This window comes from Cardiocondyla obscurior, linkage group LG19, assembly GCF_019399895.1.
Source record: "Cardiocondyla obscurior isolate alpha-2009 linkage group LG19, Cobs3.1, whole genome shotgun sequence".
Taxonomy (NCBI): Eukaryota; Metazoa; Arthropoda; class Insecta; order Hymenoptera; family Formicidae; genus Cardiocondyla; species Cardiocondyla obscurior.
Window position 1 is genome coordinate 3031592 of NC_091882.1, and position 24663 is coordinate 3056254.

The window sequence follows — 24663 nt, forward strand, 5'->3', positions numbered from 1 at the left end:
TAACCAACGATAATTGCGCGAAAAAGGATTACGTCCGGCACTTTTCCGCGGCGGATAGAAAAATATTTATTCTCTCGTGACCGAACAACGTAATAATTTGTACGGCGTTTGGTTCAATTTACGTAATTAAACGTTATTTGCATCGCCACCGCGCGCGTTCTGTGCAAATCTTTTTATTGTCGTTCTTTTTTTTTTTCCCCTGATATTTCGTCAGTGATGCACGTAATGTCTGATAAATGTAATTGAATATAACGTCTCGAGCGTCAGACACGGCTTGATATGTTTTCCCAAGGATAGCCTTTTAATTTTTATCGCGCTCGAAGTGAACGCGAAGTTTTATCTGCCCTGTATTTGTCACATATTCACGTGACAAGTGTCATAGACGGGATAAAATGGCCAAATGGAGAGAGCTCAATAACGGAGACGTGAATAATGTATCTCGCGATAAATTTGAGAGATGGGTCGACATTATTGCGAAGATTCGAATAATAGACTAATTATACCAGCGGTTACCGTCCTTATCGCACCAGTCGGGGAGCGTAGACGAAGGTAAAACTTTTGTTCCGCGAATTAATATCACCCGGGACTTTTATCGTAACCTGATTTGCTTTTACGAATTACGATCGAGACTCACGGTTTTTTTCAGACTTGGCTCTCTAGCCGTCGAATGGTCCTAAAATAATGACCGACGGGATCGCGCGATCGGTTCTGCTCGTTGTAAGCAATATCGCAAACGCTACCGCCGTTGCATTTACGCGAATAAATAATAACCGCCGTTTCCATTGTGGTCTATCGATGGAATAAAAGTTGTATCGGCTCGTGTCGACTGAAAATAACTAGCACCGATGATCAATCAATCGTTTGCCCCGGGTAAACATTCGGAGAGCACCGATGTAATAGGAATAGCACTCGATCGATCTTGTTGCTGCTCCAATGATTCGGGGTTATAAATATCCGTCCGATATTCCGCCGGTCGGAAAAGTCGGGTAAATAAAAGCGCGTTGCAAGCCCGACATCATTATTTCGTTTGAGATCGATCGATTGTGATTCCAATACACGTATAACAAAGAGAGAGAAAGAGAGAATGAGAGTACCGGAACTTTGCACTATATTCGTATCTTTTAATTGGCTTTCTTGAGAAATCTTTTGTCATTTATTTATTTATATATTATTTTTTCTTTCTTTCTTTTTTTATTTTATATCCTCAATAAAACTTTCTATCGCGCGGGAAAAGAATTAATGCTTTTCGCGCGATTGTCCGGACTAATTTGCCGCAACGTTACGCCGAAATATAGCACTGCCGCGTCTGTATTTTCACGAGTAATGAGTGTGATTAGAACAAACGCGGACAAACTACGTAATTGGATCGTCTGCAAGCTTATTAAGATCATTTCGACAGTTGAAGTAGCGGTAACTCGATAACGATCACGTTTGCGAAGTAATGCAGATTAATTTATCCGGGGTTTAAGCTTTCATGCTCGTTAGCATACGTTTCGCGAGCTTAACATCCGCCGTTGTTTTACGACCGGTGCGCGTCGCTAAAGCTGAATCGTTAATTCTCCAACTGCCGCCGCGCGGAAACGCACCAGCTATTGCGTGCGGAACAATGTAATAACGCCGAGTGTTGATAAAGAAAATATTTAAATATTTAAGACCATGTCCGTGCATGCACGAGGCTCCATAATGAACGTATTTTCTACGTGCCACTTATTTCACGCTTTAATGAGAAAGTAACGCTCTTAATAAATTAATGCGACTCGCAGAATTAATCGACGATGTGTCGGGGGGGAAATGAAAATTTATATGGAGATCAATAACACGTTTAAAACTTGTTTGACAAACTTATTTTTTTTCTTTTTTTTTTTTCTCCCTCCCGAGAGCCGCAATGGACGCTGGACGTGATAATTAATAAGACATAAATTTACCGCACCGTTTCGATTCATACTCCCTGACTAATCCGACTTCGTCGTAATTTATTAACTAAAACGTCGCACATTATTTACGACGTGTGCGTTAAAGATAACGCTCGATGGCATCTCGATCGATTTTTCGTTATCTCCTCCGGCAATTACTACTCTGCGAGTTTATTAATGCTTTTTTTTTTTCCTTTTTTTTTTTTTCCCTCTTTATCATCGCGCGTATAATGAGCCGCGATATAACAATACGATACAATAATGCGCCGCGACTCGCACGCGAGATAAAACCGATGTACGTGAAATAAAATTAAAACAAAAGTGCCGGGAGACACTCGCCGGCGGAATAATTAATTCTATCGCGGGCGGGCATAATTAATACCAATTTCGCTAATAGACGAATCCCCCCCGGGGAGAAGTAGGCCTCCGCGAGGCGCCTCTATTCGCCGCATGCCACAGCGACGATTTTCTTCGTAATACGATTAAACCGATCTGCGGAAATTATAAAGAAAGGCCGCACGCTACGCGAGTTTGCACGCGAACACCTCGCCCGTTTCTCTTCGCCGCCGTTAACATTTCGTGACAAAACGCGACGGCAGCGCATAAAACACGCGTTCATGAATACAAATAAATTTCCACGATATACGTCGAGTTATTTAAAGCCTGTACGGAATACGCGAAGTTACTCCTCGCTCTCCGCAGCCCGAATACTTCGAAAGTACGATTTATATACTTCAACGGCGAGCCTCGAGGCAGCTACGCGAAACAATGTAACGAAGTGTGGCGCGCGTACGCGCGTAAGTATGCAAACGTTATAATTACGCTGAATGAAATCGATAAGGGGGTTCACCCTTCCCTCCCTCCCCCAGGTCCTCGCATGCGATACGCAAGACCTCGCCCGGCTTGACCGTTCGGGACAGGCCTGCAATTAGTTTCACCCGAATCCTCGAATTCTCGAGCTACACTCGGGCACACGCAACCGCATATACGGCTTTATGCATGCCGTGCGGTAAGCCCCGCGTGCACACAAAAGCGCGTGTCTCTCGCACACACGCGACTACGACACAACATGGGTAAGGTAGCTTGTCAGACAGGTATTATATGTAATGCCGCGGTCGTGGTTGTCGTCGGGTTAAACTACATCGTGACTCTCTGCCCGACTGCTCCTCTCCTTTCTACTCTTTGTCCCGCTCGCGCGCCTCTGTCTCACCCTAAGCCTCCCCTTTCACCCTCCGACTCCCCCCCGGTCTCTTTCTCTCGCGTGTTCCCTAAGCGCTTTTTCTGCCTTCTTCTTTGCACCCACCGCACCGTAGGGTCCACTTTATGATCGTTCCCCCGTCTCCCCTCCCCCCTCCGCCTTTCCCTCGGAAGGCAGCCGAATCGAGTAGCTGTTTTTCACCGGCGGGATCCCTCTTCGCGAAGTAAGGATAAATGAACGGCCATTACGTGAGAGGAGCCAAACGCTTCCACGTCAAAACTGAGAAATGGAGTTCCAAAGTTTTCTAAAGGGGGAAAAATGCGCGCTACCGCCGCCGTAGACGGTAATTCGTCGGATTCTAATGTAAAGTTTAATCTACTTAATAAACGACCGTCTTGAAATGTAAGTGCCTCAAGTTCGAGGTAAATAAAACCGACGTTGGTGCCTCCGTACGAGAGCCGCGTTAAAAGCTCCGCTTGATTTGCGGGCGTGTATTTCTTAAGCTACTTTCCTATCGGTACCTCGGACATTTTTGCAAGGAGAGCGCAAAATTGAAGGGATAAGTCGCGTGATAAAATTGAACGCGCGGGTAAAAATCACTTTTAACCAAACGTGAATCCTACGCAGCGATTATCGAAATACACGCGAAAAGAAATGTCCGCGATGTATTTAAATAACGTCGATGTAAGTAAACCTTTTTTATTTTACGGGGCGAATATTACGTTGCCGAATTGACGCGCGATTAGACCTTCGAGGGCATCTGCGAGGATGCGTTCTCTTTCCCAAGCTCTGCCCGTTATCGAGGGAACAAACGGCGCGGCGAAGCTAGACACGAGAAGGGAGTTCGTAAATGGCCGTCTATAATGGCAGATTAGGAAGTCCATAAATTCGTCGAATTCCCAATTGAATGGCCGACCAATCTGTCCGAGCCTTGCTATCCATCTAAGTTTTATTACTTCGCCGTTCGCTGATATCCTGCTGCTACATTCTCCCTCCCCTTTCACCTCCGAGCCACGGTCCCTCCCCCTTCGCTCCTCACCTCCCGCGTCCCTTCAACTCCTCGCGTCGCCCTTCGCCTCCTTTCTTTCTCTCTTTCTCTCATTCGACTCACGACTCGTCCCGTCCTCCTCCACCTCTTTTCATCTCCTTGTTATTCCTCCACTCTTTACTCTCCCCGGCCGGTTCCATCTTCGACTCCCAGACGAGACGCGAGATAAAGTTCAGGAAAGAGAGAGCGAGAGAGAGAGAAAGAGAGATAGAAAGAGAATTCTACCAGCATGTTATTATCGGCGAGAGAAATAAAACCGCGACGGAATCCCGAGCACGTCTGTTCTGGTTTTCGCGGCCGCTGCCTCTCTTCGCGCCGCTTTGCTTTACGGCAAAGTCCATCCTCTACTGCCCTCCCCGTCCCGTCCGAACTTCCGTTCCGTCGAGACCTACCTCACGCCTAAGCTGCGAATCGCGATTACGTTTCAGAAACGCAGTAATCGCCCGGCTCGTGGAAATTTACGTACGAACGTACACCCCGCGAGTCCCGAGAAACTCGGTTTTATTCCGTACAACTGCCCGGGAGTTTTTGCAATCGAGAAACAGGATTTCGTCGTCGTGTTTTTCTCTCCGGTGAGCTTAATTCGCCGCGGAGTCCTTTATCGCTGGTCTTCAATTAAAGAGAAATAAACGCACGCCGGCATTTGCATCGGGCGAGAATCAATTTCATCCGAGTGTCCGGTGCTCGCGACGGTGCGCCGGCCGCGATATGCAAATCCGAAGGGGGGGAGTTGTGGGGGAGAAGGAACTCGTCGATTCGTATTCTTTGCGGCGTCTCGTGCTTATCGCGTGTTAACGAGACACGTCGTCGATCCCCGCTCGTAATAAAGCGCGTTAAAATCTCTCGGCTCGGAAATTTTCCCCGGGAAGCGGGAGCGATTAAAAGAGGGGCCGGACGATTTCTTTCGCGTGTACGCGAGCCACGCGCTCGGTAATTGCGTAAGGCGGTTCGACACGCGCGGATAAGCAAACGGAGTCAAACGAGTTGTATTTTCAGACCGCGTGCGCAACGACAATGACGACAACGACGCCCCGTGCTGCCTCCCCCCTCCCCCTCGATCGGCCCCGATTTACATCTCCCACTTTATAAACGCGGCACATTAATAATTCCGCGAAGCTAACAGGTTAATCTCCGGCAATAAATGTCATACGCGCAAATGTGTAATTATGCGTGCGTGCACGTGTAACTAATGATCGCTGATCGGCCGACAGAAGTACTAAACCGCCGATAACGTGTATCGCAATAACACGCGTTTTCGTTACGTGTGGCAATAATACAATCGCCTTTAATCACGCCGAGAATTATCATTCTTTTATAAGCGATTTTACAGCTTTATTTTGTTTTAACATATTCCTTTTTTTTTTTTTTTTCTTTCGAGTAACTTGCTCGATAAACTGAAGTAGAATATAATTAAGACTTTTATCATTCGAAGTACTTGAGATAAAAATATAATTCTCGCAGTTGATAGAGGTGATTTTTTTGCTCGCTTTTATTATTTTCTTTTTGTTAGAATTTTTATTTAAGAAAAAAAGATGCGGAGATTTAATTGCTGTCGCGATCGCTACCGCTTTTCCGTGATAGTAATTCGTTATTTCGTTTCTTACTTTGTGTTGCGAGGGGAAATATAATCTTGATACTTATTATTTTTTAAGTTTTAAGTACTATTACTTTCTCGCGTGTAATGTACTTTTCCCTAAAATGCTTCGTTAAGGCGTTTAAAATACCAGGTATAATATATTCATACATCCGAAAGTAGGGGACGGGTTTTTCAGGGATCGAAAAATAATTAGGGACGCCAACTATGTCGCGAATAATTGAAAAAGACGAAACGTCTGTACCTGTGGCATTATTGACTCAACACAGTTAATAATAATTCTCGACAGCTGCTCGTAATATCCTCGCATTGACTTAATTTTGACAGTCAATTTAGTTTAATTATTTTTATCTTTATTATAATGCGATTAAGCGTTTAAATTATATTTTTTATTACGGCACGTAAACGAATTAATAAACGATATTTATTATGAATCGGGAAGTCGATTACGGCGCAAGTAGTCAGTCGAAAATATCGACCACGCCGTATGTAACCGAGAAAGACGAAACTTAACGTCTTTCCATTTTCTAACTACACTACTTTTCTACTTCTACTGCAATGCAGGCAACGAATTTACGAGTTGTAATAAATCGAGATAACGAGATTACGTGTAATAAAAATTTTTAATTCTACTACTTTTAATTAATATATCTAAAAACGTGGATTATTATTTTTTTTTTCGTAAATTCATCGCCTCGGTAAAGAAAAATCGACTCACATTTGATGCAACGCAGGCGGAGTTCAGCTACGAAGTCCAAAGAGGATACGATGATATTCTGTAACATACAAATAGAAAACTTACATGAAAAACGTGCTTAAAATAATATCGATTTCAAATATAATTTAATTTCTATACGCGATTTTAATTCATTCTTTCAAAATGATATTTAATGATATGATTATTCAAATGACTATTCGAAAAGATTTTCTAGAAGAAATAATTTTTTTTTTAATAATACTTTAAATCTTTTCCTTCACAATTATTTTTCTAATTATTGTCGGGGTGATCGGTTGACTTGAATATACAAAAAAAATTGTTACTCTGATAATGAGAAAAGATATTTACCTCAACGTTGCTCCACCGATGCCCGATGTCCATCCGGGACCTGCTCCTCCTCTCAGAACTCAGATCCATCCATGTGTCACTCGCGTCACTACCGAGATTCGCGGATGCGCGCCCGGTTTGTCCACTAAATCTAATCGCGCGACACTGGCGGCACTCCCGTTTATAAAAATCTAACTATCTCCGGTCGCCCGACTTACTTATTCGAAATTCGCGAAACGACGAACCCCGACCGTGGTTCGTATATTCGATTAATCGGCGACGATACTTAAAATTCTTCTAAGAGCTGTAACAAAACTACATAGATAAATAATGTCCAATCAATTAATATGAAAGCACTACTTTCTACTTCTACTGTAATATATATAAATTGTTTTTTACGCGGGGAACGCGGTTGACGCGAAGTATCCGGTTTTATTAAATATAGATTCATTTTTATTAATTTTTTTTTAATGTTTAATATGATTTTCCCACCCGAATGTTATTTAAAAAAGACACACAACTCACCGACCGATGACTGGCAGCGGAGTTGATGTAATAATCTGTAACAAATAAATTAAAACATAATTAGTAAAGATCTCGACGTTCAGTTTAGATAAAAAAATTACTACGCGCTTCTAATCGATTTTTTAATTAAATAATGAAAAAATAAAGCTAATTGCTATTAAAACGAAATAGTAAGTAAAGCAAAAAGTTATCCTTACCCAGGGGTTGCTCCGCTGGTGCAGGAAACCCTTCCTGGGCCTCCTCCTCCTCTCAGGATGTTGGATTGATTCTCTCTTGCATCTTCATCTTAAACATAAAAATTAGATTTATAATCAGATTTAAATTCTAGAGACGTTCAGCAAATTAATATTTGCAAAAAGAAATTAAAGCAATTTCAAAGAACAGAATACTAATTTTATTTTAAAATGATACTTACCACAACGTTGTCCGGTCGAAGCAAGATAGATGCCTTTTTTAGGCCTGCTCCTCCACTTAGAAGGGATCTCGTCCTCTGGTTTCTCGCAAAAAACACGTTCGAATAATCATCTCGGACTGATACATTTTTATTCACGGCCAGGTTGAAGCACCGGTGCCCAAAAGCCTTCTGGATCACTTCGTCTTCTGAGTTCTCGTGGTCTAGATCGCTTTCTCACTTCAGCTTCTGTAATTTAGATCACGTTCTATAATATTCGCCACGAAAATTTAGTACTTTGATCGCGAATATTACTGCTTCGATGCTCGTGTATCGTCGCCCAACTACAAGCACGCGAATATGTCCCGGGGGAATAAGGAACAAGGTCACTCACTTTTATTTGACCGATTAAATGCCGGTGGATGGACACGGGCGGTGTCCCGCGCGGCACATCGTGGTTCACAGGATTCTTAAGACAAGGCGAGACATTAGGACGAGACGATTAGCTGCGAGAGAACACGCAGATCCATCGATTTCTCCTCCTCGCGATCTCCACGTGGCCGGCGTATCGTCTCGACTGCGCAGTGGGTCGCGTAGGCCGGAAATGATCAGGCGATCGATAGAGCGCTGTGATTGGTCGGCGGCGTTCAAGTCACCCATCTCTTCCCGGATAGCTTTTTGTACTTTCGTGCTGCTTAACCTGAGTGCGATCACTGGTGATAGCGGGTGAGGCGCGGTGGGGTGAGGGGAAATCGCCGAGACCGTCTTCACCTGAACATAATAATTAATTAATTCGTATATACATGAGCAAATCACTTTGGGGTGTAAAATTAAATAATTAATTACATATAATTATGAATATATAAATTGCAAAAATAAAATATAGCTGCGCTTTAAATTACGCTTGTCCTGCGTAAAGTATTCGCTTCGCGGATACTCTGATTTTTTTACAGATACATTAATCATCAATCGCGAAAGTCAGGTCGCCTCAACTCTAGTATTTCCATTATATTGTATTATTCGCGGTTCAACGCGCTGCTCGGCAATCGACCGGCCGGCCAGCTGATCTAAACATTCCACACTTTCACGTGCACACCGCGAGGGTCGCGTCCTGCCGGCCGGCCGATCAACACATTGCAACGCTATGGTACACACATAACGCAAGTTGTGTGTACCGCCCAGGCGACTGACCTTGCTCTCGCTTGCTACGTAACAATTTATATTTAATGCTATTCTGACTATATCACGAATGTATGCTTACCAAAAATTACTCGTGCGGCTCCAGTTATCAAACGGCGGAGCGAAAAGCTAATTAAAATATGTACATCGCCGCGACGAAATCGTAGTTATGAACAGAGGGAATAATACTTTAATTATATATTTCTGAACATTAAATAGAATAACTGCGGCCGCGAACGTCGAGAACTCTGCTAGCTGCGTATTGCGTAATTCGAGTGATGGACCTCTGGATGCGGGAACAGAGTGACGTCACGTTGCATGAGACACGTACGCCAGACGGGTGCTCGTGGTTCAAGGTTGAACCTATGGGCGTACGAAATATTTTACAAAATAATATCAAACTAATCGAAGCAGCAAATGAATAGCAATCAGACACGGGCCGAACTAATACTGCTACGTAATTTACTATAGAATATGATCCGGCGAAATACGTACGTACATACGTCGCACGTGTTCTACGCGTAAAGAATGATGCTCGGGAATCTAATTAACGTTAAAATTCGTACCTTTAATCGTTGATTGAAGTCCCTTTAACGCCGCGAACGACGAGAGCTCCGTCCGCTGCGCGCTGCGATGTTAAAATGACTGACTGCTCTGACTCTGGCTGCGGAATACGGTGACGTCACGTAACGTGACGTCACGTTGCGCGAGGTGTACTACACCTTCAGGATGCTCGCTCGCCCATCTTGGTTATGTTCTTCGGACGATAGCTCCACCTGAAAAAGAAAAAAGATACGTTAGTAAAAGAATTAATACACGGAATATTACATTGAATATTGAATGTATGGCGAGTTTTTTAATTGACGGACACCTCGCGGTACTTGCCGACTGTTCAATTATTAGTACTGTACGTAAGTAAACTAATGAAAGAAATATAATTAATGTTCCAACATTTATACGATTTACATTTAAAGAAAGGAAAGCGTTTGAAATATCGTGTAAGATAAGATAGTACGTGGCGTCCGTAATTCGTTAAAAAATTATTAAAATAATTCTCTTTTTTAGGTATAAGATAAAGCGAAATAAAATGACGCGCTGCGTAATGCCTAGTGAAATAAAGAGGTTATATTGATGAAGGATTTATATCCAGTTAAGAATCTGGCTCGTCTGATATCTTGTGAGCACGTCCCGGGCATCTTGTACAGAAAAGCATTACGCGAGATTGTGAGGAAGGCCGCACGAACGAGCCACTAATACAATTACAGATACCACTGCGAGCGAGGTGTGTATCGTAGAGGCGTCTATCTCCCATCGGACCTGGTTTTGTCGATGTCAGGGTAGTTTAGTTGGATCACAGAGACGTTGATGAAAGGATGCTTGTCGGAGACGCGACAGAAAGGGCACGAAGGAGGAGACGAGAAAGGCCAGGACGAGGGAGGCGAGGGGGAAGGAAAGAGAGAAGTCTCTCTTTCCCCTCAGAGGGAAGCTAGAGTTATACAGCTTGTTATCGATCTTCGGAACATCTCCCGCTTCACCTCGGCGGAATTCAGCTCTTGCTCCGTTCTTAGGCCTCCTCATCCTTCTTCTTCTTCTTCTTTCGCAATCTGCCCGTATCTCGCCTGAATGTCGCCCTCTCGATAGCCCTTAACGAATTTCGGAATATCCGCTCGTGCGAAAATATGAAATACAATTTGTCAAACTGATTCGAGAAATTATTAAGCAAATTTATCGTACGGTTTTAGTTAGACAAATATTTAAGTAGATAATTAAGAATTAATACGATGATGATATCGACATTTATTATTGCAGGTGGTACGAAGAATTATATGTAATAAGTTAAATGTCAGAGGACGATATCGAGAGGAAGGAATGCGCCTTCTGGGACACGTATATCTTTTTCCACTTAGACCATCTGACGATCTTGAATACATCTCGTTTCTAAAAGACCTCCGCCGTCGCGACTCCGAGCTCTCTGAAGTCGAAAAGAAAATCCACTTATTTCCAGACCCCGATCTCGGGTTGGCGTTGTCTCTGGGCGCCACGGGCGACCGCTATTCGGCGAGGACAAATAATGCTCGCCTCGTGATTTCACGTTTCGCCTGGCAGCTGCACCGCTTCGTTCCGCTTCGCTCTGCTTTTGCGGATTTTATCGAGCGCGCGATATCGTCAGTATATTAACCGGGTACATCGAGACTATCAGTATCTCTTCTCCCCTTCGCACCCGCAGCCGGAAAACGTCCGATATTATTTTTTTAAATACAATAATCAAAATTAATTTCGCAGACGTTCCTCGTACGAAAATGTTGAGTATTAAATTGAAATTCTGTTTTAAGAGCTAACATGATTGTCGATTACGCTTGCAAAATCATTAGTATTTTTTTTCTTTTTCTTTTTATTCAAAATCGAGTTAAACGCGAAATGTGCGCGCGCTCTTAGAAGCTTAATACCGCTCCTTTTGACACGACAATAAACGAGACACCTGCTCGGGTCTCGGAAGAGACTTTCGCGACGAGTTTTCGGCGCGAGGGGAATTTCCCGCGTGCACGGAAAGCAATCTCTCTCTCGTTTTAGAGCAACGACCGCGATTGTCGTCGCTCACAGAGCTGGCTAACGTCAGACGTGATTTCGCGTGACAGCTGTTGTAACGAGCGCGGAGAGTCGAGAGGAGCTCTAGCTTCAAGATATCGCCGGTCACGACGCTATCGCTCGGGAAAGAGATTAACTCGTCGCTCTGCGGCGCGCTTTGCGCGGGTTTTCTTCTCCGCGGTTTCCCGGGTTTCCTTCGACCGCGACCGCAAATCTCCCGCTTCGGAAAAGCGCTCCTTTATCGTCCGCCGGGAAAGCCGAGTCGGCGGTGTCCGCGACTCCTCCGCAAACGTGCGACGGGGCAAATAACGTCTGGATGTGACTCCGCGGAGCAGCTGCCGCGACCGCAATCTCTTTGGGTCGGAACGCGCGATTATTCGTTTACTGTGTCGCGGAAAATTCTATTATCTCTGCAAGGAGAAGGCCCGACCGCGAGGCCGAATTGTAAAACTCGTAAACTCATTTAACGGCTATTATTATATAAGTGAACGTCCTGAAAAGACCTTCCCAGGAAATGACGCGAGAGAGATCGCCGGGCCTCTTTGCATCGGATTATTATTTCTTGCCATTTCGCCGTTCCCTCTCGCAATCTTCACAATAGCCGCGCATCAAACGCGTCATCAAACTGTTAAAGATAATCAGGTTATTCCGCGCGCTCGTCGCCGAGGTTCGCGGGAAAAGGGTTAAAAATTGTAGAGGGAAAGTAACGCCCTGGTTTGGGGGAGTAATAAAGCTCGCGTACGGACGGGATGAAAAGGCGAATGACGGGGGTGAGACGCGTGGATTTATCATCCTCCCTCCTGCCGGTGCTCGCCCATACGTTTATCTTCCGCGGCAAATGGGAATGACGTCGATGCGCGAGGGGAAGACTCAATCAGCCAAAATGCCCCGAGGTTTCCGACGCGCGGCGAGGAGGGTGAAGGGCGAGGGGAGGAGGCCAGGGCGAGATGAAGGGCCACGCCGCGGGGTAGAGAAAGGAACGGCGAGACGTCTCGCCCTCGAGACGGGAGAGAAAAAGAGCGAGGCGTGTGCATCTGACAGATGGAGGAGAAACACGGTGTCATGTGGCTTTTAGAAACTCCGGTCGCCTCGGAGCTTCCGCCGTTTTTATTGTTCCCTTTGTGCGCGCCTCCATTTCGACCCCCCTCCGCCCCCTTCCCCCGATCGGCCGGTTGCCCCTTTATTTTTGGTTCTCGATTCACGAGTCCGCGTACACGAAGAGGAGGCTCGTTTCGGCAGATCCGCTTCGCGGACGTTTTCATCCCGCGTGGAGGTATCTATTTTTAAACGACACCCCGCCGAGAGGAGAATCGTCTCTCGAAGAAAGAGTTAATCCGCGTGACGAAAATAAAAAGAAAAGAAAAGATCCTCCGTTGTCGCATAGGCCCTGAGCACCGTCTCCCAGCCTCGGGTATTACGCATTTAAATTACCTTCTCTCTCGAACTTAATGGTCCCTCGTTTCGAAAGAGCTAGCTCGAACCTTCTTCTTCTTCTTCTTCTTTTTTTCAGCTATGCAATTAATATTCTCGCGTCGTCCCGATGAGCAGCGTCGATGCGAGGGCTATCCCTTTCGGTCGCCCGGGCGGTATCACGTCGGTCCGTTCCTCCGATGCTTTGACATTTGAATCTGGTTCGGCGTCCCGCGGCGTCGATTCGATTTACGCCGATTCGACTCTCTCTATTATACGAGCGCGAAAGTAATTTAGCCGCCGCGGCTCGCGCGGAGTTCCGCGGTCGGAAACACCTGCAGCATCATCATCGAGATCACCTGCGAAACGGCGCGATTTTCTTGCACGTGCACAAAGCGAGATATTTTCAATTAGCGGTGCTGGTCGCGTAAGTACGAAAGAGTTGCGAGGAGGAAAAGAAGGGACGGATGCGAGTTATCTCGTCACAGGTTGCCGCGAAACTTATTACGCGATGAAACTACTCGGGAGGAGCTCCCCGGAGGAATAAAAACTGCTTTACTTTAGGACCGGTTTTTACTTCGTATAGTTTTACCGCGTTGTTTCGCCAGAGAAGCGATATATTGTTTTTTTTTTCTTTTTTTTTCTTTTTTTTTTTCTGAACACAGCCAGATTATCGTCGCTCTTTTTTCTTATCACTTGTTTTCTCCGAATCGGTTCGAGTGTTCGACAGCAATCGGTTACAGTCTCATTTATTAATTTTCTTTATGATTTATTTTATTAATGTGAATTAAACAGATTTGAAGAATCTGTTTTTATTCAACAGCGCACTGACTCTTTTTATTATTTTCAGGTGTATTAGTGGTGAACGTTACGTGGCGAGGTAAAACGTACGTCGGGACGTTGTTGGACTGCACGCGTCACGATTGGGCGCCACCACGTTTTTGCGACTCGCCGACCAGCGACTTGGATGCTCGCACGCCTAAGGGTCGCGGTAAACGCGGCCGCGCCGCGGCCAACTCTACGCCCGGCAACGACCTGAGCAATTTCACGGAGACGAGGAGCTCCGTGCACAGCAAGCTGCGTAACGGCGGCAAGGGTCGTCGAGGTGCGCAAGGTTCACCAGCGGCCAGCCCGAGTCCGGCGGCGTTTGTGCCGCCGCGACCGGACCCGGCAGCGAAGCGGAAGTCGCGCGGACCCGAAGAAGAGCAGGACAAGAATAAGCGGCGAGCCCCACCTCCGACACCGCCGAGTGGGTCACCGCCTGCTAGTCCAGTGCTGCTGGAATGTCCCGAGCCGAACTGCAGTAAAAAGTACAAACACATAAACGGACTCAAGTATCATCAGAGCCACGCACACGGCTCTGCTGACGATGACGACACTAAGGAGGGCATCACTAGTATGTCGGAAAATGACGAGAGCAATATTGAGGCGCCGAGTCCCGCCACGCCGGTGAAATCGCCAGCGGACAAGCCTGAGGGAACGCCGGTGAGAGCAGCGAGCCCCCCTGCAGCGGTATTACCACCGGAAACGCCACCGCCGCCACCTCGAGTTCCGTCGCCCAGCATAGAACCGCCCACGCCTGTGCTCGCGGACAAGAGTATCGTTAAACCGGGCGTGCTCAGGTTCGGTCAGGATGATCTGCCGGCACCTACTTCCACGGCGCCGTCGAGGCAGCAACAATCTGTACAGCAGCAGCAGCAGCAGCAACAGCAGCAACAAAATCAATCGCTAGGCCCGTCGAATCCACCTCAGAGTCCCAGTCCGCACCCGAGTCAATCTCCCAGGCCCGTGCCTTCGCCGCATCCGAGCACGAATATTCCTCAGCCTCTCAATATACCGCAACCACCGCAGCCGTCTCAGTTGCAGCAGTCGCATCAGTCGCAAAATCCTCTTTTACAACAAGCACAGTCGTTGCAAGTCAACCAGCCACCACCGCAGCAGCTGCAGCCTAGCGTCGTAAGTCAACAACAGCAGCAGTTGCAGTCGTCTGTGCAACAATTGCCGCCGGCACATCAATTGCAATCGGTGCAGCATCCTTTGTCGGCTCAACTGGGCCAGCCCGCGCAGGCCCACGTAGTGCAGCCGTCTGGATTACAACAACAGCAACAAGCCAGTCTACAAACCATAGCGAGTCAGCATCCAGGATTACAGAATCTTGCGAGCCAAGTGTCACAGCAGGCAGCGGGTCTACAGACGGCACCGCCACCGCCGGGTCATCCGGGCCAAGGTGTGCAATCACATTTGCAACAATATCCGACTGCAGTGTCGTTGCATGCTGCCGCAGCAAAGATGCCGCAATTCAAAGTGAAACCTACGGCCGCGCTAATGCCAGAGCAGGATAAAAACAAGACGAATGCAGACGCGCGCACTCCCAAGCCGCAGGGGTACAAGAAAAAATCTCGAAAATCGCCTGGAGGCAGCCCGCACCCGTCGCCTCTTGAGGCACCTATCGTCGATTCATCTCGAGATGATGTACAAAGTCCGGCCTACTCGGACATATCGGACGATGCAGCGCCAGTTCTCGAGGCAGAACCTGTGGATAAATCGAAACAGAGTCAAGAGAAGGATAACAAGGCCACGGCGCCAGCGCATTTGCCTGCGCATTTCAGCATGTATCCGTATTATGGTCAGTCACCTTATTTGGTGTCCAACGTTTCGGACAACAAGCCGGTGGTGGACCAAAAACCGAGCGATCTTACGCCCAAGCAGGAGATGAAACCGCTTAACATACCACAGATGCCTTCGATGGCGAGCTTACAGAGCGTCGTGTCGGAAAAAGAGAAGAAGGAGCTGGGCCAGCCGGTACCTCAGCCGCAGCAACAGCCGCATTATTATGGCGGTTACGGTGGTTATATGCCTCCAGGGTATGCTTACCAGCCACCTCAGCCAGTTTCGCAACAGCAGCAACAACAACAAAGTCAACAATCGCAGGATCAAGAGCCGCATGAACAGAAGGCTAAGATTAAGCAAGAGCCGCAGCCACAGCCAAGTTTGAAAGATAAGCAACACGAGAACCATCAAATACTCAAAGAGAGCATCGAGATGAAGAGTCAGATGAGTCCGTACCATGTATATCACAGCTCACAGAGTCAACGAGCGGCGCCGCCGCCTCCTCCTCCGGGACCTGTTCAAGACGATAGAAGGTATTATCTGTATTCGAGTGAACAAAGGAGAAAAGAAGAATCGAGCAAACAAAGCCAACAAGCAAAGGTGCCACCGCCAAGTCCGAAGCACCAGCCGAAGCAGGAAAAGCCACAAGATCTTGGCAAGAGCGAAGACTCAAAGAGCAAGCAGGAGGGCGTAAAGCCGACGATGGAAACTCAGGGACCGCCGCCGCCGCCTACCTCGCAATACGCTTACATTCACCCCAGTTATATGCAGCCACAGCATTATGGTGCGCTGCCATTCGATCCGGGTCATCCGGTCTACCGCGGCCTCAGTCCCATGCTGGTACCGGGCCCGTATTCGAGTAACCCCTATCTTCACCAGCTACCTAGGTATCACGCGCCAGAGGATCTCAGTCGGCCACCCGGTGGTAAAGCACTGGACTTGCTCCAACATCACGCCAGTCAGTATTACTCGGCGCACAAAATACACGAGCTTCAGGAACGTGCGCTTAAATCACCTACGCCCAAAACGTCGGCGGCCTCTGCTAGTCCGTCTTCAGCGGGTCCGACTCCTGCCCGGCCACCTAGTGGTCCTCCTACGTCGGTAGCTGGCCCGGGCCCCCCGCCAGGCCAGGGTCAGCAGCCGTCCGGCAAGCAGCAAGGTCAACCTGGTGGTCAACAGCAGCAGCAAGGCGCAGTGGATGCCAGCGGCGGAAACCTCGGCAAGGACAACAGATCACCACCTCCACAACGACACGTGCACACGCATCATCATACTCACGTGGGCCTGGGGTATCCTTTGTTGACGGGACAGTATCCCGCTCCTTACGGAGGTAAGCCTCTCGTCAGACCCTGACAGTAAGGCGACCCGCGGGACCCAGTGAAGCGAGATCCAGAAAGAACGAGAGAGAAGCATGAGCGTAATGGCGTGAGAACGAATACATACGTGCTTTAGGACCGTTTTCGTTTGCGTCGTTGGCGTGCCGCGTTTTCTGGTGAACTCGAAGAATGAATGATGACGAAGCGAGTCGAAAGCGTGATAAAAGGTGCCGAGCGTTTGCGATAGACCGCGTTGCGAACGACAGAGGTGAACTTTTATAATTATACGCTTAGACTTAAAGGTGCGGTGCGTTTACGATAATATAATAGATTGCCGAGACGTGGACTCGATATTCCTAGGCTTTTTATTAAATCCTAATATCTTCGAAATGACACTGTGAACGAAATTAACAGCCGGCCTCTAAAAACATTTTAAGTGTATAATGTGATGCGATTATAAATGCGTTTTAAATATATGCGTTTGCACATTGACTTGTTTTCGATTCGAAGTCAAATTGGACAGTACAAAGTACGACTTCGGCGAATAAGAAAGCGGTAAACGGCCAATTTTAGTTTCGAGACGAACCCGGACGAATGTCCGACAAAAGAAAACGGGTAAAAACTCGGCCAGGTATTATTTAGAGCCTGAGTGTCTAAACCGTACACCATATTGGTGCATAAAATTTGAGAAAGAAGAAAAAGGAAAGGAAAATAATTGTGGATCTTGATGTGCAACAAGGAACTCGCGCGTCAAGAACCCTCTCCGTTCGAGAGTCGATCCGCGTGCAGAGTCTCCGCCGAGGTACTATTTTATTACCAGACCAATAAGAGACGCGCTTCTTCTTTTGTACAAAGGCAAAACTATTAAAATGTGTGAATATCGATTAAACCTCTTCTATGTGGGCCCCGCGTTGAGGTCCCGAACAACAATTATAATTAATTTATCTTCAATTGTACATTCTGCGGGCGTGATTTGCTCGCGCTATATAGCGTTGCATTTTTTGAACATATATATATATATATATTATATATCTCGGTCGCAGAATTCGTGCGCGTTCTCTCTATTACAGATTTTCAAATATTAATTTACCATGGCAAAAATTAATTCTTCTTTAAATTTGGCATCGAATACTTTGACATAAAAATTTATTATGTAAGCACAAACGCAAGGAACAGTTCAATTTTTAATTGTATCTATCTAATTTCTATCGCAAATTTATTTTTAAATTGGCATACAATTATAAAAGTATATTTTAGATATTCTATTTAATATCGTCAGTGTCTGTAGTTGAGAGAAGATACGATATTTGAAACATTCCGTGTGCATGTACATGCACACAGAATGTAACGAGTCTCGTAGCGACGAATAAAATATTTTGGAACTATTAAAGTATAACTGCGGCCGTGTGTAGATTAGCCATGTAAGCTGTGTACCGTAAGTAGGGCGCAAGTAGGGATTAGACGTATAGTTCAGACTGTGATAATTATTTATCGTGCTTCTTTTCGGGACGGAAAAAGAGTTAACAGGATTTTGTGAGCAAAATCACTCAACTGAAAGTGATTAACACTCGCTGTAATAGTAACGATGACGATAACGAACCTCATCGAGCTTGATACGGATATCAATGCCAGAGTTAATTGATTATGATATGCGTGAGGAAAATGCAGTCTCTACAATTGAATAATAGTACAAATTAAAAAGTCTAGATGTACAAAGTAGAAAGAAAAATGTTCTAGCTTCGAGTAACATTATTTTTAACGATAAAATTAAATTGTAATTCTTAATCATAACGTTATTTGCAATCTTAAAATATAATTTAGTCAAAAGTATTATTTTCGAGTTTATTAAATATATAAAGATCAAATTTATCACGTTAGAATTAAGTTTACTTTGTAATGAAATTAAGACTTTGGTATTTAGACTTTTTAATTTGTCATATTTTATATTTTCATGAACGCGATACGTATTCGCGTTTGTATCCACGTGTGTATTTTTCGTTAGACTTCGGTAGTCTTCCACAGAAGCTTATTTTGCAGCAAAATAGCCATCAGGATCTTATAGTTTTGAGTTTTACGTTTAGTCGCCAGCGGAGTACGGTTTTTGTTACGAGAACGTCGTTTATAATTTGTAATAATATCGTTCTTTAATTATTTAAAAGTGATACTTGAAAATAACGCGGCTTTTATAAAATCTTAAGATTTTATATTAATAATTTTCAATGTTAAAGATAATGATATAAGATATTAAAGATATAGAATGTATATTTTTTTAAACATCTTTTAAATAATTTTTATATCTAACTTCAATTCTTTTCTTTTCTTAAGTACGTTCAATTTTGTATTATCTTTTTTTTATTACTTTCAATGCTGCAATATTTCGTTACAACGATACAACGACGTACTCGTATGCAAAAAGCGATCGCCAATCAGCGAACTTAATCGACCAAGTGTACGCTTATGGAGCCAACACTGCCAGGACTTTCGCGTGAGCAAGGGAAGTCCGTAATCACGCGATTAGGGAATGCATTGTAGGTGCGAGATCATTGAGACAAAAGCAAGAGATATAGAAAACAAAAAAACGATCGCTTAGGTACACGCCACTTTGTATGCTTTCCCACTTCTCACACATATCCGTCGTCATTTCTCTTCGAGTAGTGATGAAAGTAGCTCGATGTTTAGATATCTCGAAATATACGGGTTTCTCTTCAAGCACGACTTGTGCTTGAAGACACGAGATGCCTGGAGGATTGCTTATTAACGATCGTCTCGAAAAGCTTACCTACCAATGTGCGATTTTCACAGCCACGATAAACAGACTTTTTGCTGCGTCTTAGAATCAATTGCCAGGATTTAATGATATCTATAACAATTGAATATCGATTCGTTTAACATTACAATCGAATAAATCAAGCAGTGCAAATCTATTTAGAACAAAGCGAAAGTTTCATCTGCAAAAGACACTTTCACTTTAATCATGCGTATTACTTTTTTTATTTTTATTTTTTTTTTATTTACTTATATTATTTTATTTAATATTTTTTTTTTTTAACATCTTGAGTGTAGTTAAATTGTTTCACATTATGGTACCACAGACGATCGATAATCAATGCTTCTCTATTATTCTTGGATCTATTACGCCCGTTTAATCGTCTCTTCGTTATCTCACGCAGAAGTAGTATCAAGTGCTCTAGTCTTCAATCAAGTTTCCGACCCCCCTTCTCGCGATTTCGCTAAACGCGATACGATCTTGTACTACGTAATAGAAATCAATCAACCGACGAGAAAAACATTTTTTTCTCTAAGTACGTTTTCTAGTGAGAGAACCTTGGTTTCTCTCTTCTTGGTCCTCGATAGTTCGGAATACACGTCGCGTTAGATCTCGTATGCGGGTGCCGCGGGTCGCCTTTCTTCGTACAAATGATTGGAGAGCAAAGACATGCGATTATTAGGTGCTCCAGAGTAATCGTGACGAAACATTAATGGCCTGCTGTCTCTCTGTGTGTGTTGCAGCGGCAGTGCTAGCGAGTCAGCAGGCCGCCGCGGTAGCCGCCTCGGTGATCTCGCCTTTCCCGCCCAAGTGACCCGCGGCCCCCGCGCCCGTCATACCCGGCGGAACCGCCGGGGGCAACTCTGCACAGGCCCATCACCCGCACCCGGCGGCGGCAAGCGGAGCGCCCGGTGCGGGACACCCGCATGGTACCGCCGCCGGCGGCGGCAGGCAGCCGTAGGAGGCATGGACACGAGCGAACGAGCGGCGTACCCGACGCTGAGGCAGGGCACGTTTCGTACCACCTTGCGTGGCCTGGATCAGGACCAAGGTGTAACCGCTAGAAAGAGACACGGCTAGATTAGGACCAAGACGTAGCTATAGGCCGAGGCTCTTCGCGTACTCTGCCGCACGTTCTTTCGGTGTCGCTCGAAGTTGGGATCCTGGAAATGATAGTTGAATCGTTAGGAACACGGTGCGATGAACGGCCAAGACGGACGGGTATCGTTGCTCTTCAGCAACGCCAATGTTTAATCGAAAATACTTGAATTCGAGGACTAGGTAGAACGAAAGTCAGGTTGAAATGTTATTATGAAACCGAGGGGTGGTAGTTGAGTAAAACGGGTAGTGTGATGTGCTATTCGTTTGCTCCGCGATACTGAGACTTTAGAACGAAATGATTGTGTGGTATTATTCGTATTTTTGGAGACTGGATTGAACAAGGAACTCTAGTTGTACGAAAAATAAATTATGACTATACTGACGATATTAGGAGATTTGAATGAAATTAAGAGACTGGTGGATCGCGTAGATCCACAACTTTCCAAATCAGGCGCAAACGTGGAAAGTATTATATGCTGAAAATGTTAAAAAAGAAAAAGTTTGTTCGCGTCTATGAATGAACACGGTAATGGTATATTTTTAGCATTACAAGCGTTGCACTCCGGTTTCGTCGAATTCGACGGAAAAGGGGAAAGAATATTTATCGAGGGCCTCTTATTAATTCCATGTGTTACGTAGCAATGTCCAATGTTTAAATTTGAAAGACGTACGAAGACCGAAGAAACGCTATTGACGCTATACCGATGCTACCCGGCACAAGGAATTTTCAATTGTTGTAAGCACGGCCTTGCGAAATAGCGCAGTCAATTCTAGCGGAATTGGAAGCCTCGATAAACTCGAAGAACTGAAGGAAGAAGTCTATCAGGTATACCGAATTGTATTTCAGATAGCGGGGGATAATAGGAGGGCAAATCTCGCGTTATAAGCGCAGGCAAACATAAATTATTAGTCACGTAACATATTTAAAAAAATATCAGGCCATAGCGAAAGACGCAAGTAATATCTTGTTGAACTATCTTAAAATTAATTAATCAATCATTATCATCTCCTTCATTAATTGTAGATCGGCATGCTCGCACACGGAGCCACATTGTCAGCCTCTAGGTGAAGATACTGTATATCGAATTTAGAAGGTGTGAAGAGACTGAACTCGATCCGACGCACAAATAGACGTTGTCCATTCTCGGAGAGAAACTGTTAAGCTGACCGCGGTAGGCTCGGCGAGACGATCGTGAGCAAGCAATCCTCCAGATACATCGGACCGATGTTCGCACGACGAGCGGACGAGTTTCCTCCTTACGTATCCTCCTGAGTATCGTGAGGCACCTCCCACACATGTCCATTGCGGATCCATGACCTCTACGTGCAGACGAAACCAGCTTGCTGGATATCCTCCTTCCTGTACATAGTGTGTATATCTAAGGAACACGCGCCGCATAATGTACAGACGCCTTCGGTTAGTATAAAGATATGTGATTAGGAGCTCGATCTTAGCTCCGTAGATTAAAACCTCTGACGAATTTCGGGAGGTACGAGAAGCTACCTTGCGAAATAAGGTTTCTTCGAGCGGATCGAGCGATTATTGCCCCGTTTCGACGTGGACTGGGTTCGCTCAGCGCCACCCAGAAGTCTCATTAATTCCTTGCTGATAAAATCTTCTCTTTTCTTTCTAGAGTTTAGATCTAAACTTTGTCTATAGGCGGAACCATATAGCTTGGAATGAAATGAAGAAACGTAGATCCAGAAAATTATTATAATTGACGAAGGATGTGACTGAGGACGTTAGGACGGGCCAAGAGAGACCCGGTCCATCGAAACGAGGCACGGGAGAGATACGCAACGATGGTCACGAGGAAACAGGCGTCTCGTTAGACTGAAGCACGTGAGGACGGACGACATCGTTCGTCGTTCTTGCGTCCATGGAGTCGCGCTGGCAAAAGAAAAAAAAGAAAACGGAAAACGTAAATTTAACGCGTGCCGTTTCGTGCAAGCGTGGCTTCACCCCGACTCTCAGACTCGAGTGTGTGTGTCGAGGTGGAATTTTTATCGAGCATAGAGAAGCTTAAGAGCGAGCGAGCGAGCGAACGTATGTAAACACGTGCGTGTGCATATATGTAAGAGAGAAAGAAAGAGTGAGCGAAAAAAAAAAAAATTATATATATATATATATATATATATATATATATATATATATATATATAACGATTATACATAGGATACACGAAAGATGTAAGAGAGTAGCGAATCACGTGCGTCGACTGCCTTGTACAAGCATAATGCATGCGTGGATGGATGTGCGTGCGTATAGATTCCGTATCGATGTATTTTATTGTAAAGAAATAAGACGGAGAAGAGTTTTAGGCGTGCGCAGACTTCGATTTTTGTAGAGAAATTGTATAACTTGCTGATAACTTATCTCTTAGGGAAACGAAGAATTCATAATTGTGCGCGCTGGACCGATATCGTGAAATGCTGATAATGCGATCAGAGGAGACTCGTCTTTGACGCATGAACGATTTACAATGGCGAGCCGTGGCGGACGACAAAAGGGGAATTAAAAAAAAGGAAACACGAGGCGACACGTAATGCGTTGATTCTAAATAATTAAGTGGCGTTAAGTGACTGTAAATTTGATGCTAGAACGCTATTTGTTTACTAAGGTAGCCAGTGATGTGCGACAAAACCCGGGGTGAAAAAGGGGAGGCCGTGGGGACGCAGAAGGGGCGCAGGGGCGAGAGCAAGAGTATGGGCGAGAAAGAGCAGCGAGACGTAATAATTACGTATGCATATGCAACTATATATATATGTATCTATAAACTACGTAATGTTTGTTCAGTAACTACTATCGTCATCCATTTTATATATACTATGCGATTATTGATTATTAATTATATTATTTTATTACTATCGTCAGTGTGACATAAGGTAGGAAGAAAGATAAAAGGGAGGTGAGGAAAGAGGAGGTAACGGCGGTGCGAGAAATTTTATAGGGCAGCGTTTCGCAAATGCCAAATCAAAAGATACGGCCGATATGACGAGGAGAGAAAAACCCAGATATATTAAAAAAAAAAGAAAAAAAAAGAAAACGTAAAATGCATCCATTTTACTGAACATAAGCGAAACCGCGATAGGGAAGCGCGCGTGCACTCATGCGAATCAAAGGACGTACGTGTACTTGCCTCGTGTACGTGTTCTGTGTGCGTGCGTGGATACCTGCGAATGAATGGGAGAAATAAAAGGTGATCGCCTCAGTTTTAGTGAGGCGTTCGGCGGACGAAAGGGGTGGGCTTTAAAAGAAATAAATGCTGGTGCTGCTCTGTGATTTTTGTAAAAAAGAAAAGAAAAAGCAAATAATAGAGGGAGAGAAGGAGACCAGAGAGATAGATGAAGAGGAGAAGGAAACCAAGAGAGTACACGAAACGACTGAGGGACCCCGATATCCTACGGGATCTCCACGAGCAGACAAAAGAAATGAGAAAAATAAGGAAAAAAAAAATAAAATAAAAAATGCAAAAAATAAAGCAACACGCAGAGAGATAGTTTGAGTACCTGTACCCTGCCCTGGCCCGCGCCTACCTCCGGAAGTGGAGGTGCGAGGGAAAGAGAACAAAAAAAAAAAAAAAAAAAAAAAAAAATGAACAAGTTGAGAGAAAGAGAAGTGTGTGGAGAATGCGTGAGAGCGAATTAAGAGTGTGCCGCGTCGTTTCACTCATTTGTACAGGCTGTAAAATGTATTCGCTTTCAGTAAGCAAGGGAGAAAAAAGAATTTTAATATAGATCGTTAATCGCTAATTAGGGGATATACGTAGAGGGAGAAAGATATAAGGAAAAGGATAAAGGCGAGGGTCTTCGTCGCCGGCTTTTGTAAGCTCGAAGAGCTTTATTGCACCTACATTCGAATCGCACATTACCAGAAAACGGGTTACAAGCTTTGTGGTTCGTGTAGACGGCTCTTGCTCTCTCCCCTTCTCCGCGCTCCTCCCGCTGGCCCTACTTAGCCCTTGAGGGAACGGCGAAAC

The 24663-nt window shown here is 45.2% G+C and overlaps 1 protein-coding gene across 4 annotated transcripts in view; it reads left to right on the forward strand.

Moving 5' to 3' along the window:
- The window catches only part of LOC139110028 (zinc finger protein 608), a 182266-nt gene extending 158101 nt beyond the window's left edge, over positions 1–24165 (forward strand). For 3 of the 4 annotated variants that reach the window (XM_070669532.1, XM_070669534.1, XM_070669533.1), the window contains one exon: positions 13740–18246. In XM_070669532.1, coding sequence (XP_070525633.1) covers positions 13740–16852 — 3113 coding nt within the window. In that variant the 3' untranslated portion in view covers positions 16853–18246. Of the gene's footprint in view, positions 1–13739; positions 18247–20325; positions 22101–22317 lie in introns of those variants that run through there. The other variant, XM_070669535.1, reaches the window with a different exon arrangement.
- The last annotated feature ends 498 nt before the right edge of the window (positions 24166–24663 follow it).